This window comes from Panulirus ornatus, chromosome 64, assembly GCF_036320965.1.
Source record: "Panulirus ornatus isolate Po-2019 chromosome 64, ASM3632096v1, whole genome shotgun sequence".
Taxonomy (NCBI): Eukaryota; Metazoa; Arthropoda; class Malacostraca; order Decapoda; family Palinuridae; genus Panulirus; species Panulirus ornatus.
The window spans coordinates 25598768-25615957 of NC_092287.1; the positions used below are offsets into that span (position 1 = coordinate 25598768).

At 46.0% G+C, this 17190-nt stretch overlaps 1 protein-coding gene across 16 annotated transcripts in view; it reads right to left on the reverse strand.

Annotated features, from left to right (window-relative positions):
* The window catches only part of lilli (AF4/FMR2 family member lilliputian), a 280491-nt gene that overhangs the window by 22654 nt on the left and 240647 nt on the right, over window positions 1-17190 (reverse strand). For 14 of the 16 annotated variants that reach the window (XM_071657148.1, XM_071657158.1, XM_071657157.1 and 11 more), the window contains 4 exons: window positions 11865-12640; window positions 2631-2673; window positions 2356-2410; window positions 1055-1288 (listed from right to left, as the gene is read on the reverse strand). In XM_071657148.1, the coding sequence (XP_071513249.1) occupies window positions 1055-1288; window positions 2356-2410; window positions 2631-2673; window positions 11865-12640 (1108 nt within the window). Of the gene's footprint in view, window positions 1-1054; window positions 1289-2355; window positions 2411-2630; window positions 2674-3724; window positions 4580-11864; window positions 12641-13347; window positions 13413-17190 lie in introns of those variants that run through there. The other 2 variants (XM_071657146.1, XM_071657160.1) reach the window with 2 other exon arrangements.

Consider the following 17190-nt stretch of genomic DNA (forward strand, 5'->3'; position numbering starts at 1 on the left):
AAAAATACATAAATGCATTGGAAATCAGCTTAAAACATAAGAATCAAACCAAATTACAATACAAAGGAGTGATATGGAAGTGAAAGAGTATATGTTTACGGGCACATCTGATTACTTTTTGTGCAGGATGCTCAACATAACTGGAAATCTTGAAGAGCCAAGGCAAAAACTTAATAAATGTGCTTGTGAAGGAATCCATCATATTGGATCCTCTATCAGTATATCTATGATTCACATTTTACTTCTCTTTAAGTTGACCCCTCAAATTTTATGAATGGAAGACTCTGACCAATTGCATGAGCCTCCACCATTTGAACAAGGTGCATGGACAGATACTGAGTTCAAAAAACAAGAAAAGCAAGAGAACAACCAGAAGGATATCAATAATGCAACATTTTCCCCCTATCCACAAATGACATTACTTTCTATTTTAAAGTTTAGATAGCACAGGCAACTGAATGCCCTACATCAAGGCCATCTCATTAGCCTGATGTATATGTATATACCCAAGCCAAATCCAAGTATCCATTTCATTAACCAACCCTGATGGGAGGATGAACAGCTGGGTTGACTGTGGACCAACTACTGCTACCAGAATCTGAACCTACGTGCTCAACCCCAGGTGGCTACATGACGCATTTTCTTCCTTGGTGGAGATATGGTTGAAGGTTTGTAGAGGCTTTAAGAAAAGAGGAAATGTAATGGGCAGCAAAAGGGAGGTGAAAGAGAGGTCGGAAAAGCAACTTGTGAAAAGAGTACGGTGTGTGTGTGTGAGATGAGTGAGAGGCAAGTAAGTGATAGTTCAAGGTGGTTGTGGGTCTGGTGTGTGTCATGACAACGTGGCTCTTTATTCTATTCAAGGACAGGGTAGTAAGGGAGGTGAATATTTTCATATTCAGGCTGGTGATAAAATGGGGTGATATACCTATACACACTTTGAGTCACAAGAGTAATCAATCACTAGTACCTTAAAAAAAATCATATACATATGTTCTACTAGCTGTTATGGCAAAGCACATCACCACAAAATTATCAAAACCACCTCTCAACTGACCTTGGGTGAGCATTCTGGCTGCTCATCATCAGATGTATTATTGGAAGACACATCTGAATCATCACTGGTATCATCAGAGGTGGAAGATTCCTCTGAAGTCTTTGGTGAAATTGGAGACAGTGGAGCAATGGAGTTCGAAGGAGCCCCTATTGAAGATTGTAAGTGATTGGCAGGTGTGCCAAACTGAGCTGCAGAAGACAGTGGTCTGCTGTTTGCAGCAATGCTATCCCTTTCCTGAAAACAAAAAAAATCACAATATTATTGCATTAACGAGTGGAAAAACTACATGAATTCTTATAAGACTTAAATACAGCAAAATAAAGAAATTCACCAAAATAGCATCATATTATCCTGTAACTACACCATCAAAGTTTTGCTACATCAACATATTACCCAGTAACTACATTGCGAAATATGTACATTCCATTCCAAGGGGATATGGAAGAAAGAAAACTTCCTATGTATTCCTTGCATGCCTTAGAAGGCAACTAATGGGTGAAAGTGGGAGACTGAAAACCATTCCCTTAGGAGAAGCAAGTGTTCTGAGAGCAGCTGAGTGACTGTGTAAGCAGTTTTGATGTCAGAGACTGGGTATTACTGATGGGTGATTTGAATGGACAAGCAGGTATTATGGCAGTTCTTGGTATACATGAGAGGCATGGGGTATTCAGTGAAGTGAATGTGAATAGTGAACAACTTGTGGAGTTGTACTGAAAAAGGACAAGTGACTAGAAATACTCGTTACAAAAAGAGGGACATCGAGCAGCAAAAATGATAACCAGGCATTAAGATTATATATTACTTGATAGTGGTGCAACATGTATGAGGACAATATTTTAGGTTGAAAATGAAGATATATCTGCCAGAAGTGGAAGAACAAATTGGAAATGGAAGAATGGAGTGAAAAATATTTTGAGTGCTTGGTGCCTGGACATGCAGAAGAGTGATAGGCATATGCAGAGGAATGAGCCTTAAGGGGAAAATCCTCACTTGGCTCCCTTCTCTATTGCTCCTTTGGAAGGGTAAAAACTGGTGAGGAGGATTTCCAGCCTCCCACCCCCACCGCTTTTAATCACCTTGCCTTCTATGATACGCAGGGAATGAGGGAAGTATTCTTTCTCCACACTCACAAACATGTTATATGATCTAATAGTTGAGTATAAAGGGAAAATTTATCAAATCAATAAACCCAACAGCTTTAGTGAAATACACAAACTGTAATAATAAGAGTTCACTGACATAAATAAGTTCACAATCATCCCACACTAGATATACACAACATAAAAAGCTAAATGATTTACCTCGTCGTCAGTGTCCTCAGAAAGAACAAGTTCGTTGTTGACGTGGTTTCCCTCTCTGGAAATATTAAGATACACATAAGTCTCCTTGCCAAATAACCCTTATGTTTATACGCAAGAAAACTGGTAGCGTTCTCATGGTTTATAAAGAGAATTAAGCATTTCCTAACTATGTATAGGGTGAACAGTGGTAAATACTGAAAACTAAATTTGATTTAAATGTTATATAAAATGCAAATATACTAAAGAATATTGTCTAATGGAAAGCCCATACTCACAGTGTTTTTGGCTGCTTTGAACGGGCGATTTCTGGAAGTTTTCCTGAAAATTACAAAAAAAAAAGTAACTACCATAATATAATATCTACATTAACACAGAATATCAAAGCATCTCACCAGAGATTTGTATCAGCTTCTCATGGAGTGATATATGAACAGGAATTTGTATAATTCCCAGCATTTTGATTAATAAACCTGCTCTATCTTCATCGTACAAATCATTAAATGAAGTAATATATAGCAAAACGAGAACTTTGCATATGTAATGAAGTATTAATATAATTTCTATATCTATTAGTACCCCAGAACCAATTTCCATGAAGCAACTGTGTTAACTGACTTTTCTAAAATCTCTAGCAGACCAAGGCTGTGCATCTTCAAGCAGCAGGGATATGTACTTTCTTTTGGAATGAAAAGTTGTGGGATGTGGTCGTACTCTCAGTGATATGTCACAAAGGAGATTTTGTTTGCGGTGCAATCCTGGGAAGGCAGGGACCAGTCACACCCCATGTTTGAGGTTACAACGCAAGTTTAAAGGCACCTTTGGAGGGGCTATATCATTTGCAGTTCAGTTTTGTCAGAGAACATTTCCATGCCAAAAGTCTAAATTTCTTTACAACTGGAAGTAGCACATATTAGGACTGTAGGAGCCTTTTTGAAAGGCCTGGGGCAACTGTAAGGTATATATATATATATATATATATATATATATATATATATATATATATATATATATATATATATATATACACCAGCATTTATTTCATGATGCACTAAACTACATATCAAGACACAGAAAATGAATCAAAGATGACACCATTTTCTTTTCAGTACTTTTCAATGATGGTTACATCAACCAAGAAACTTCAAAATTTAAATATCAAGACTTGGGCCTTAAGGGGATCTTTTTCACTACTTAGCCATGACCCTTTGGTATCCATGAAACGAATAGTAGCAAACTCTTTATGCCTCTGTACCACTTGGTTCAAAGTAAATAACAAAGACACTCTCAGGGAGCAAATTCCCAATGTGAAGCATGGTCAGTAATGGTGACGAGTAACGTCATCAATGGCGTAACTCAGGTAGAAGCCTACCTGCTGGGTCTGTGGCACTACGGTGGTGGTGTTGGTGGCTGTGGCCATGACCAGTCCTGTGGTAGTGGTGGTGGTGGTGGCGGTGATGGTGGTGGTGGTGGTGGTGGGAACGTGGTAATGATGGGGTGGGGCGGTGATGGGCGCGTGTCGTGGACAGGTGCCGCGATGCCCTGCTGCTGCGTCGGGAGGCAGAGGCGGCGAGAGGCAGGCCGCCCGGCGCGGGTAGCGGGCCCTGGTACATCCTCATCCCACCCACCGGCCTTACACGGCCGCCCACTCACGGGACCGCCCACAGTACAAGTAGTGGCAGGCGGGGAACATGACACAGTGGTAGCAGCGCCCACAGCAAGACTCTCTCCCACACATTGCCAGCTCCCGCCCTTACCGTACAACATGAGCACTGCCACACTCACCACCACAGCGCCAACATCAACTCCTTCAGCGTGGCGACACTACCACACTCACCACAGCAACACTCCCGTTTCCACCACTGTCACTCAGCAACACGAACTACACAGCTGATCGCGGATCATCAGGTGTGGCACGGACTAACTACAGGTTTGTTGAGTGTGAGTGTGTTTTGGTGCGTAGAACTGCCGCTAGGAGCGTGGCTGGTGGGCTGGGGGGGACGGGGGAACGTCGCTATGGCAACGGCCTGATCAATGAAGCCCTCCGCGTCTCGCACCACCTCCGATTATCACGATTTTCTCTCATGGAGACCTACGTCTTTTCCCGGAAAGACGTTTAATAGGATGTTTCCAGGTATGGGAGTGCATCTGGCTTGCCAGAGGAGGTGCTGGGCGACGGGGCTTTCTATCCCCTTAGCAACCAGCAGTGACCACACGCTGTACCACCTCGTCAAGCACACGTTAACACATGGCGCGGCCAGAAGTGCTGGAGGACCCCGGGTGTCGCTTAGTGAGAAACAGGCGGGAGGTAGGAAGACAGACACCACGGGATTCTGGAGGCGGTTGGCCGAGCGTGAGGGATGGAGGGGGGGGGGATATCATCCTCCTCTCTGGCCTTTACCATTACACATGGTGTATGGAGGAGATAGAAGGAGGGTGTTCATGGTATGCTGGTAGCCGCTTAAGGGACTAACCTTTTGCAGCCTCACACGGTTCACAATTTATATAAAATATCAAAAGGGAATCTACTGTTTTTAAAACTCCCCATACATTTGACGAACACTTTTTATGCCTCATATAAGCAAGACATAATATATGTCATCAGATCCGTACTGATTTACTCATTTTAAAGCACTTCCAATACAATTCTCCTGTCAGGGTGGGGACCCATCACTTACTTCTACCTCAAATACCTCACCTCACACCCCACTACGACGAGAAAACAAAGCTAGTACTAATGAGCAGTTGCCATTTATACCAATCTCCAAGGCAGACTCAATACACCCCCCCCCTACCCCACCACCTCCAGAAACCATACCGATCAGCATCATCAAACAAGTCACGTGGTACGCATCACGCATCCTATGGCTCCGGGGTGCTCTCCCCTGTACCGTGCTAGTCGGCTCTTTCCCTCAACCCCGACGTCATCCATGGCGTCTTCAGCAAGCCATGTAAAAGCCGGACGTCCCAAAGTTTATCATCCGCGCCGAAAATGACCGATAAAACGCTGTCAGTAAATCTGGCAAGTGGTAACCCGGGGGAAAATTGCCCACCCGAGATGATAGTGTCCGTGAGGACCCGTTCTCTCTGGTGCTCCTCCACAGCCTCACGTCGTACGTCCGGCAACACCCTCACCCGATGCCTATAGGCATCCAGGATTTTTTTTTTTTTTCCACAAAATTCCGAGGTATCAAGGTCGCTATCAAATACGGCATAATTCAAAACAATTCTTCAACTGTTACTAAACACGGTACACGAGACCTCCATGCCTCTAATGCAATTGAGCTACAAAATTATTACTGAATTCAATGTACCAGAGGAAATTAATCTGGACAGGCAGCAATTGTAATTGCCAAATCACCAATTAGAAATATGGAAAATTCGGATGCCCAGAAACTAATAATATCTATGGATGACCAAAATCAATAACTTCCATGTTCGTTTATTTCTGGCAATACCTCAATACAAAAACGAGTCACTGGTTAAGAAATCACAATTTCGTTAGAACTCTGTACCCGGAAAAGCTGGTACATGCTTGTTTTTATCTATCAGTGTAAGACCGCTTGTGGATCTTTTCATTTCCTTCAAAACAGGCCAATCTACTCGAAGCCATCCTGTGCCCTACGGCGAAAAGGAAGATGCAGAGTGTGCAATCGGTCCAAGAATTGGGCCGCAATGATGAATTTACAAGTCTTGTGAGGTGATCTATGATGTCTGGATTACTGTAGGAAGACAACGGGTACTTCTCAATTATCTGGGGCAAGGTGTAGTAGATACTTTTCAAGTATCTGGGGCAAGGTGTAGTAGATACTTCTCCAGTATCTGGGGCAAGTTGTGGATATTTCTGAAATATCTAGGGCAAGGTGTAGATACTTCTCAAATAACTGGGATAATGTGATGATCCTTCTCATGTATTTGAGGGCTGCGGTGATACTTCTCAATTATCAGGGAGCCCAAGTTAGGATAAACCTTAAGTATCTGGGGCACAACCATGATATCAAGTATCTGGAGGCACAGTTATGATACTTCTCAAGTATATGGGTCAAAGCCAGTATACTCCTTAAGTATATTAGGCACAGAATCTTTCTGGATGAATATCCGAGGGACATATTATGAAGCGTTATGTATAGACAATGTTTTTCAACGGACCTATTCCCTAACATTCACATATATTGACGTAGGTCAAACACATATTGATGTGGGGTCACACACACATGTTGATGTGGGGAGCGAGAAATATTCTGGGGGCAAAATCCTGCATCAGTTAAGAGCACTGCCGACGGTACACATCCACCTGTGTCCAGATAGTCCTCCAGGTGCCATGGCTTGCCCCGAGACTTGTAGGCGGCCATGTATAATTCCCAGCCTCAGTAGGGTTGTGACCTGAGCTGACCCTTAGCGGGGGTCGGATGGTATGCTGACGTCACAGGCCCGTGCGTGTGTGTGTGTGTGTGTGTGTGTGTGTGTGTGTGTGTGTGTGTGTGTGTGTGTGTGAGAGAGAGAGAGAGAGAGAGAGAGAGAGAGAGAGAGAGAGAGAGAGAGAGAGAGAGAGAGAGAGAGAGGGGGGGGGGAGGTGTGTGTGTGTGTGTGTGTGTGTGTGTGTGTGTGTGTGTGTGTGTGTGTGTGTGTGTGTGTGTGTGTGTGTGGCCCCCAATCTATCTCATGAAATGTTCATTTCCCAAACCCTCCCGTGTATACTGGCCGATCCCCATAAGCCACCATTACACACACTCTCCTTCCCTTCCCCCCGTCCTTCCTCTCGCCTCCTCATTCTCCCACGTGACATCCAAATCTCATAAAATGTTCAGAAGATACGCCGACCCCCGGCCATAAGTGGGCGTCATGGAGAGCCAAGGGCCGGGCTACGATGACAGCCTATCACACACCATAGCCATGATCATTTCCTCCATGCATCCCACAATCACTGACGCCCTCAAGATTTCTCTCTTGCATGAGACTATCCCCCCCCCCCCAGACATCTACGTAGCGTAATGTTTTCTAGAGTATTTCATCATATATATCACTTCATATCCTGCTGGGAGAACCTACATGGATAATACTTTTTCCCGAAGCAACGCTCTCCTGTGAGCGCAATCATTTAAAGGAATATACCATACTTATATCACGTCATAAATATAGTCCTCGCTGACTAAACTGAAAATGTCATTGTGTAATACTAGAAAGATGAAGACACTGCGGGCGTCAAGCAGGGAGTAGGCGCTTGCGATCAAACCTAAACCGGTTCGAATCCTTCCCCGGAGGCTGGTCGATTGAATGGGTACCTAGCATAAGCTAAAAAGTATATGTGTGCATTCACATACAGGAAGAAGAACAAGGTACACACATCAGGTTAAGAAGACGGGTCGAGCGAGGGTTCAAAAACTATCTCCCCGTAAAACAGAAATATTAAATCACGATAAATTTTTACCGTTATCCTGACAACAATTATAACGTTCACCATCGTCCAGAAACTTATCTCAGCAAACACCCAAGGCTACGGAGGCTTCGCAATTACATCATCCCAGCCAATAGATGTTAAGTACCCACATCACCACTTACTTCCAATATCCTTCAAATACACAAAACCTATCGAGAAGCGACAACGTATTCTTAAGGTCTGGCCTGCGACCCACCGCCACAGAAAACGGGCAGAGAAGGCGGCATTTGCAATTCAAGGAATAAATAAGTGAACCATCCACTTTCTCCCCGGCTGCGTCGTTGTGCAGCCCTGGCCCAACTTCCTCGCCCACTGCACAATACCTGCCTTCAATCAACGTAGCTTAATTTTAAGAAATAATACAAACACCATAAACGTTTTACATACAAACCGTTTAAAAAGAACAAGATCCAAGCTTCAAACATTAAGGTATTTATTGACATACAATAAATATATATCCAAAAGTTACATTTTTGAAATAATGGTGACCCGTGTGAGAGATTTACTATTACCCAATTTGAGAAAAATTCCCTGAAGCACAACCCGCTGATAATGAATTACAACTTTAATGTGACCTTTGGTAAATGCCACTCAGGGGAGTGGGCGACAAGGCGGGCTGCCAACCTAACCTACAATAATCTCTTCCTTAATTCCAGCGGCACAGGACTCCATTCTCACATAAAGACACGTCTGCTGCCATGATGAAAGGGGTAGAGCGCATACCATTACCAAAATATTCATAGCACTGTTTTTAAGAATGTAGTAAATATCACGGCCTGACACCAACGCCCCGGCGAACCTCGCTAACATATTCATGACAAGTGTTCCTCCCGAACTAGCAGAAAAGCAACATTTGGCCACTTACTGAAATAATCATGGACTTTCATGACGTCTGGAAGATAAATTGCTTTTAAGAATAAAGTAATCGAACTTTTCAACTGGTTCCACAATGCAAAGAACGTCTGCTGAGTGACGTGTAGGGTATATGACCCAGACACACACCAGACCAGGAACGCACCAAGACGAATGCTTAAAGCCTTATATGATCCTAGGAGTTGTGACCCCTGACCTGACCAGGAGGATGGGGGGGAAGAGCGGGCCAAACTAAATCACACAGTCCAGATAATCTAATCCTGCCCACTTGTAACAGCCTATCCAAAGTTCCAGCTACCATGCAAGGGTGTAAAGCCTCTCTGTTATCTTGGGGTATCACCTCAATATCCCCCATACTGATATCAGTCCCTCCCCCCTCCCCATACTGACACCCCGACACACACTCACTCCCAGTCATTGAGTGTAGCCAACCACTCCATTCACCCCACCATCCCCCATACTGACCACCTCCCTTGTTCCGGATGTATACGTGAAAAGGTCAACCCAGACTACCTGTTCTGGCGGTGTGTGGCCGTCACAAAGCGCCTCCCTCCGCACGCCACACAACACCCACTACGGTAGTCTACACTCGGGGAAATTCGTCTCCATTTTCTATATAGGTCAGAGCAAAATCCCACAGATACTTACACCGTGACCCCAATATACCATCTCCAACCATCCAGAACCTTGCAGGACTTAATACAACCCACTATAACCTTTTAATATTCCATTATCAACTTGGTACTCTCTATTCTCCTAAGTTCTCCCTTAAAAAAAGGTCCCGCAGTGTCTCCGTTTTCGCAGAGATAAGTCTTGACCACCTGCTCGCGTAGCCCCAGTCCCCTTGTAAGCAGTTCATTTATAAAACAAGTATTCCAATTATGCAAATTCTTCGATCCAAGTCTTGAACACCTGCCTTAATAAACAATGGCGTGAATACGTTACAACCTTCGCTCTACGCCTTCCCACACCACCAGTCCCTGTCTGAATTCTTTTTTTTTTTTAAGAAAAAAGAGCAAATCTATACGTCTTCCCGTAAATCAATTACTTCCAAGGTAACTACGTCAATCTGAATCTTCATCTCAGTGTTATCACAATCGTCCACACCCTCCGTCAGACGCACCATCCTCCCTTCACTACGTACCAGAAGTCTCAACAGACCCAGTAGACTTCCCTCTCCAGCAGTTACCCCTGCCCCACTGCACTTAAATACACATCCCATCACACGAAGGGAAACTACCAGGTCAAAATTCCCGGAGTAAGTCGACCCACCCTCTCCAAGGTTAGAGGGGGGGGGGGGGCTCTGACACCCCCCCTCACCAACCAACCAACCACCAAGGGCGGCCTGACACCCCCCCCCCCCTTGCGCCCCCAACCACCAAGAGTCGTGACTGGACAAAACATCAAAGAATGAGCAACAACTGGTCACGTACGAGGCCGCCCCAGTGTTTACATTCACATGACACCACCACACTTAAGTGTCCTCCTGCTGTACGTTCTCCAGGGGCAACAGCCACACAATAATACTCCCCCAAACTTTACCAGATCAAAAATATTCTTGGGAAAGCCATTTTCTAAAGTATACAATACACTCGGTTATAAAGGACGTACTGAAAAATACAGCTTCAACTGACTGATGTTTTACAACCAGCGTTTGGGAGGATATCGTCCACTTCACCCCACGTACCCTGTGTTGGAGAGGACAGCATCTCCACTACACCCCACGTACCCTGTGTTGGAGAGGACAGCATCTCCACCACGCCCCCAACGTACCAATTAAGATTCTCAGGTCAAGTCTACAGAAAGCGCCTCTGAGGTGTCAAAGGAGAGACTCCAAGGCCACTCAAATCCTGCACATGGGACTCGACGCCAAACACTTTCAGAATAAGACTATGGTCTATTTCCCCGGGGCGCCCGAACGCTCCCCGGGGGGAGGGCGCCGCCCGAGTACCTAACACATGACAGTACAAGGCAAAGGAGCTGCACCTCATCATGTGAGGAGGACTGAACGGGCACACAAAACTGAATCAACAACAGATAGGGGAAAAAGGTACACAACTCTTGATTCCGTCTGTATGGATGAGACAGTTTTGATGGTACATTCAAAACGTCTCTAAGAGGAAACAGTGCAAGCGATGGTGTCTCGTTGTTAGGTTGTTATATAACTAAAAAGAAAATACAATGGACACTGATAAAATCGAGACCCAATGCAACTAATACAGTTACATAAAAAATATGAGTCAGAGGACCTACTCGTGACGTGAATTATATTCAAAATGTAATTCTACCTAGAAGGAAGGACCAGGCTTGACGAAAATGTAATCAACAAATTATATTGAGCTTTGTACAAAGAGGCCACTTAGTAAACACAGACGTTCTTTCGTGGGAACTGGTACGGGTATAATCAATAAAAAACTATCTACACCAAAGTTGGTGTCAATATGAAACACATCTTGCCCCAGACTTGCAAACCCAAACAAACTTTAAAGGTGTGTTACGGGCAAGGGCCACTACCCACTCAACTGGTTCAATGCTCACGGAAAAAAACCAGTACTCACTGACCAATACGATATAACACATGATGGCCTGACCTTTGACTCGATCAGCTGGGGACGAGGTCAAAAGCCAAGCCATCATACCAAAGGGCTGCAGCATTGCTCAAGGGCCCAAGGACAAGTTGACATTGTTGATATTACTTTTTAAAGCAAGTATGATGTCTTCTTGACCCACCTGACATACTGGCTAACACCTATTTCTGGTCCCTATCAACACCACGTTCAACATTCCATTTCATAATTACTCACCTGCTGATACATCATGAGCTCAGACCTCATACCATACATCAAAATATATAAAGAAGAATAAATGATCAGGAATGAATTCGGTCCAAGAATAAATGACTGGAGATCAGATGGGTCAAAACGATTCTTAAATCCTGACGTAAGGGATGGTTTCAGAGGAGGTGAAGCCTTTGGAATGGGGTTATAACCGGAAGGGTTACTGGGGGTGTGAATGATGAGGATGGTTGTAAAAAAAAATGACTGGGTAGGATGGTTGTAGACCTTAGGACTGAACACAGGGGCTCTATAAACAATATCTATTTCTTAATGATGTGTGATGATATGAGTTGAGACTGCGAGTCACTGAAGATGGTATAAAGGAGTGTGAGGCTTGATGAGTGAGTGAGTGAGGGGTGACTCACCTTGTCTATGAGGTAAGTTGTGTGAGTTGCGCGCAGCCCTGGTGTCCCTGTGGGTGTTGATGGTGAAGGGGAAGTTGTGTTCATCGGCCGCGTCGTGCCTGGGGGTCTGCACGATTGCCGACATCGGATGTTTGATGGTCATCTCGGACATGATCTGCTGGATGGTGGGGTCGACCACGGCCGCCCCACTACCCCCCTCCAGCACCTTGATAGACGGCAGGCAGGCCTTCGCCGTGGTCTTCCTGCCGCCCCCTCCGTCGCCCGGCCCAGGACCCGGCCCTCCCTTCAGGTTCCCCTTCACCTCACCGTTCTTGGCGTGGGCGTGGGTGGAGGGCGGGTGGGGCGGCTTGATGGACGACGGAAGGGGCTTGCCCGGCCGAGCAGACCCATTGGGCGACGACTGGGGCGGTGGGAGGGGTCGCTGCGACGACCCTGACGACTTGGACGACCCTCCCGAGCCCGGCCCCTGGCATCCCACCTGGAGCGGCGGCTTGAGGTGGGCGTCGGGGTCGTGGAGCGGCCTGGGCGTAGGCTGCTCCATGCCCACCATGTTAATCTTGGTGCCGCCACAGCGGGTGAAGTTGTCGTACTTGCCCAGGATCCGCTCCAGGTTGTTGTCCGGCAGGCCTCCGCCGCCCCCTGGCGACCGACGCACGACGTCGAACACGACGGGCTGTGGCTCCCGCTCCTGCGGGAATCCCGACGACGCCTCCCGCTTCTCCCGCGCCTGCTGCTTCAGCCGCTCGCGGTCCTTGGCCGACCGGTCGCGGGACATGCTGGCCGAGGGGAGAGAGAGACAGTTAGCCATCTTGTCCGACACAGTGCCACACATCAGCATGAGTCAACCATCATGGGGATAACAACGCGACAATCACAAGTATCATGAAACACAACACACACGTGTCGTGCAACAATCAGTCATATCATGTCATGCAACACATATATACAACTCCCATAAAACACAACACATATACAACTTCCATACAACACAACACAAATACAACTCCCATGCAACACAACGCACCGGTCAACACAGAGGTAACAAGTATCTTATAACCTATTCCACATCAACACAAAACAACTCTTGTCCCCCCTGAATCAACCCTTCCCAAACGAGTGTCAGGTGCAACACTTGGCAACACAATCCTCGACCCCCACCCCCTCATCTGTACCTCCAGAACACCGATTTAATGAGGTCTATTTTGTTCCCCCCCCCCTCCCCCAGGGCCTCAGTCAAACAATATATTAATTACCTCGGCCACCGTCATTAGCCTCCCAGGACGCCTCATTCACCCAAGTTAATCACAAACCGTACAAAAGATAAGGGCCTCACACTGAGTTAATTAGTAATAATTACGGTAAAGATATATCGGTAAATGGGATCCCGGATAATGAAATCATAAAGGAGAGAGAGAGAGAGAGAGAGAGAGAGAGAGAGAGAGAGAGAGAGAGAGAGAGAGAGAGAACTCAGGAAAGTACCTACCGGCCAACACAGACCACGTGTGTAGGTCTACGCCCCTCACACAATACCATGCGTATATCACGACACTTCATCCACCACCACACACACTGGGCTCCCTCACCCCCCACACACTACACTGGGCCGGGCCAGGAAAACGTACGCTGCCCCGTTTAAGCCAATGACGCCATGGGGACAGTGATGTTTCGTCATCATGACTCACCTTCCCCCCTCCCCCCCTTACATAAAGCCTGACCCTTACCCCCTCCCTCGAAACCCAGACACTTGACCGAATCTTTCCTATCTAACCAAAGCGTGACCCGTGTGTGTGTGTGTGTGTGTGTGTGTGTGTGTGTGTGTGTGTGTGTGTGTGTAAACCGTCATGACATGACCATTTAAGTGTTGTGATACACACATTCGACCCGTTAACACTATTACAGCGTCTCCCCTCTATATATCCCATTCCCCCATCTCGATAACCCCTTACAACCCCCCTCCCTCCCTCCCATTCCTCACACTTACGGAGTGATATTTGGCAGTTGGAGGGAGGGGTATTGTCTACATCTGGCACTGCTCAGCCTTGGGGGAGGGAGGGAGGTTGGCTGCATGCGGGGTATTGTTTACATGTTATCTGACATGATGGTGATTTTGTTTACATTATTAGTGGGAAATGTGCTTAAAGGTGTTGTTTACATGGTGTGGGCATTGTTTATATTACAAGTGGGGCGTAGTCACTGAGGGTATTGTTTGCATGTCACATGACAAGGTGGAGGCATTGTATGCATTACAAGTGGAGCGTGTGCATGGAGGTTATAGTTTACATGTTATCTGACATGGTGGAGGTATTGTTTACATCACGTGGGTGGGTGTGAATGAAGGATATTGTTTACATAGCAGTCAGGATGTAGTTATTGTGTACTTATACGTGGGGTGAGGGGGGTGCACGGATTTTGTTTATAAGTTACCTGACAGGATGGTGGTGGTGGGGTGTGTTGTTTACAAGGTACTTGGGTGAGGGGTGCATGAAATGCAATGTTTACTCTGCCCGTGGGGGGGTAGGGGATAGGGGAGCTTACATGGCACCTGACGGGGTGGAGCCTGGAGGAGGGGAAGAGGGTGTTCATGGGACTCGTGGATTACAATGCACCTGGCACTAGGTTGCCTGGCTCTCTACCAACCCCACCAGTGCCCGTAACGCCAACCACACATACACAAACCCTCTCCCCCTCACACTAACATCTCCCCTTGAACGTCTCCCCCCCCTCACATAATCACACCATGTTGTGTTGTATGGGAGTTGTATATTTGTGTTGCATGACATGACTGATTGTTGCACGACACGTGTGTGTTGTGTTTCATGACACGTGTGTTGTGTTGTGTTTCATTAAACAAAAAAGGAACATGTTTTCTTCAATCACTAAATATGTTACGCAAATTCAACGTACCTTCACAAATATGAGAAAAGCCGAAGTAGAGACAAAACATATCAGGGACAACAGACCTGGCTGCGTAAGGCTCCTCCACCCCCGCTACGCTACAAGCTAACTGTTCGACTTCGCCCGAATTACGTACTACACAGGAAACGCTGAAAAACGTTTTCTTTTCTCATGTTCACTCTTGGGGTGTTACCATTCAGCTGTGTAACACTCCCATGACTTGACGACGAACACGCCTGATCACCACATACGCTACGCACAGATGCGTATTCAAAAAAAAAAAAATTTACTGCGTCAGTTTGAAAACTGATGAGTTAATTTACAAGTCACGCAAATAAGCGTTGACAAGCCGCTCCGTAAACAATCATTGCCACCCATTACATCATGTTCCATCATCACCCATTACATCATGTTCCATAATCACCCATTACATCATGTTCCATAATCACCCATTACATCGTGTTCCATCATCACCCATTACATCATGTTCCATCATCATCCATTCCATCATGTTCCATCATCACCCATTACATCATGTTCCATCATCATCCATTACATCATGTTCCATCATCATCCATTACATCATGTTCCATCATCATCCATTCCATCATGTTCCATCATCACCCATTACATCATGTTCCATCATCATCCATTACATCATGTTCCATCATCATCCATTACATCATGTTCCATCATCATCCATTACATCATGTTCCATCATTACCCATTCCATCATGTTCCATCATCACCCATTATATCATGTTCCATCATCACCCATTACATTATACCCCATCATCAACCCATTACATATGTATCCATCCATCACCACCACAATCACAACTTCGCTGCAGTTCCCCACACCGCGTCACAATACGTCTCTCAACATCCCCGATGCCTCACAGAAAACCAATACACCAAGGGCTCACTCAAACTAAATGGCATAGTACCTCGTTTTCTCTTAACGAGCCCCCTAGTTAAGATGCATCAGACGACCTCTTCACTAATTGCCCTCGTTCGCAACACAATACGAACGCCATCAACACAAAGATGCCAAGTCACGTGTCTATCTCGTGTTCATCAAAAAAACAATACCACCATATCTAGTCTTGAGAGGCGATCCATCCAACATGAACAGTCCACATCCATGTCCACCTGCTGGTCCCCCTACTCCACATCTCCCCCCAGGGTCCTGGCCTGGGGTAGGATCCATACCAGATTAAGCACACACACACACACACACACACCTCACTGTGTACACCTAACTGATATATATATATATATATATATATATATATATATATATATATATATATATATATATATATATGCTTCAGCTATTAAAGTAAAACATCTTTAGCTGCCAATAAACATCTTTAATCTCATCCTGAGCTTGTAATCACTGCAACATGTTATGGTATTGCAAGCGCACTGCGTCATTAACATACAGTCAAGCTTCCCCTTACTGTGCCTACTGTAATGGAGAGAGAGAGAGAGAGAGAGAGAGAGAGAGAGAGAGAGAGAGAGAGAGAGAGAGAGAGAGAGAGAGAGAGAGAGAGAGAGAGAGACCTCCAGTAAAAAACAATACGTCAGAATTGACCGTAAACACAAGCCGCCTGACGTCATCACGTTTTCCATGAAAAACGACAGCTCCCCCCCCCCCCCCCGTACTTCGCTGCCCTCCAACACCCTGTAAAACGTAAGGTTTCGAGCGTGTGCTGCAGGGGGGGGGGGGGGGGGACGACGGTATTCGTATGCTAGCGAAGGACTTATCCTCCCCCCCACACCCCGAGCCTTCATCGTCCTGTAAAACGTACGAAAATATAGACTTTTACCTTTTCTGGGAAGACTGTATAGCAGTGGCCTTACACGTCCTATGAAACGCACGTATAGGTAGTTTAATTTTCTTTATAGGAAGGACAACTACATGTAATAATGTCCTCTTTTTTTTCCCCAGGTGTCTCAACGACTCTGGTGGTTTGGTTCCGTTCATCCCAGAGAAATGAATCTTAAGCACCTTCCCTTATTCTACATGCATCCCCCTTAGCCTCCCCATTATTCTGCAGGCAACTACGCACACCCACCCCCCCTCCATGGACCTACGCACCCTCCCCATTATAGTTCATGAATCCAAGCACCCTCCCCATTATTCGGCAGGCGAGTAAGCATCCTCCCCATTATTCCAAAGCCAACTATCCACCCTCCCCATTCATCTCCAGTCAATTACCCGCCCCTACCCATATTTCACCTGCCACCTACGAGCCCTCCCCCATAATTCAACCGTCCAACAGGACGCTCCTCCCCATCACCAGTGGCAAGCAAGCTCCCCTCCTCCCCACTCCCATCTCGGGGAGAAGGAATAGGAAAAAGGATGGAAAGGAGTATGTGGAAGGCGCTGTACCAGCTGGGAAGGCTGCCACCAACCATCAACAGA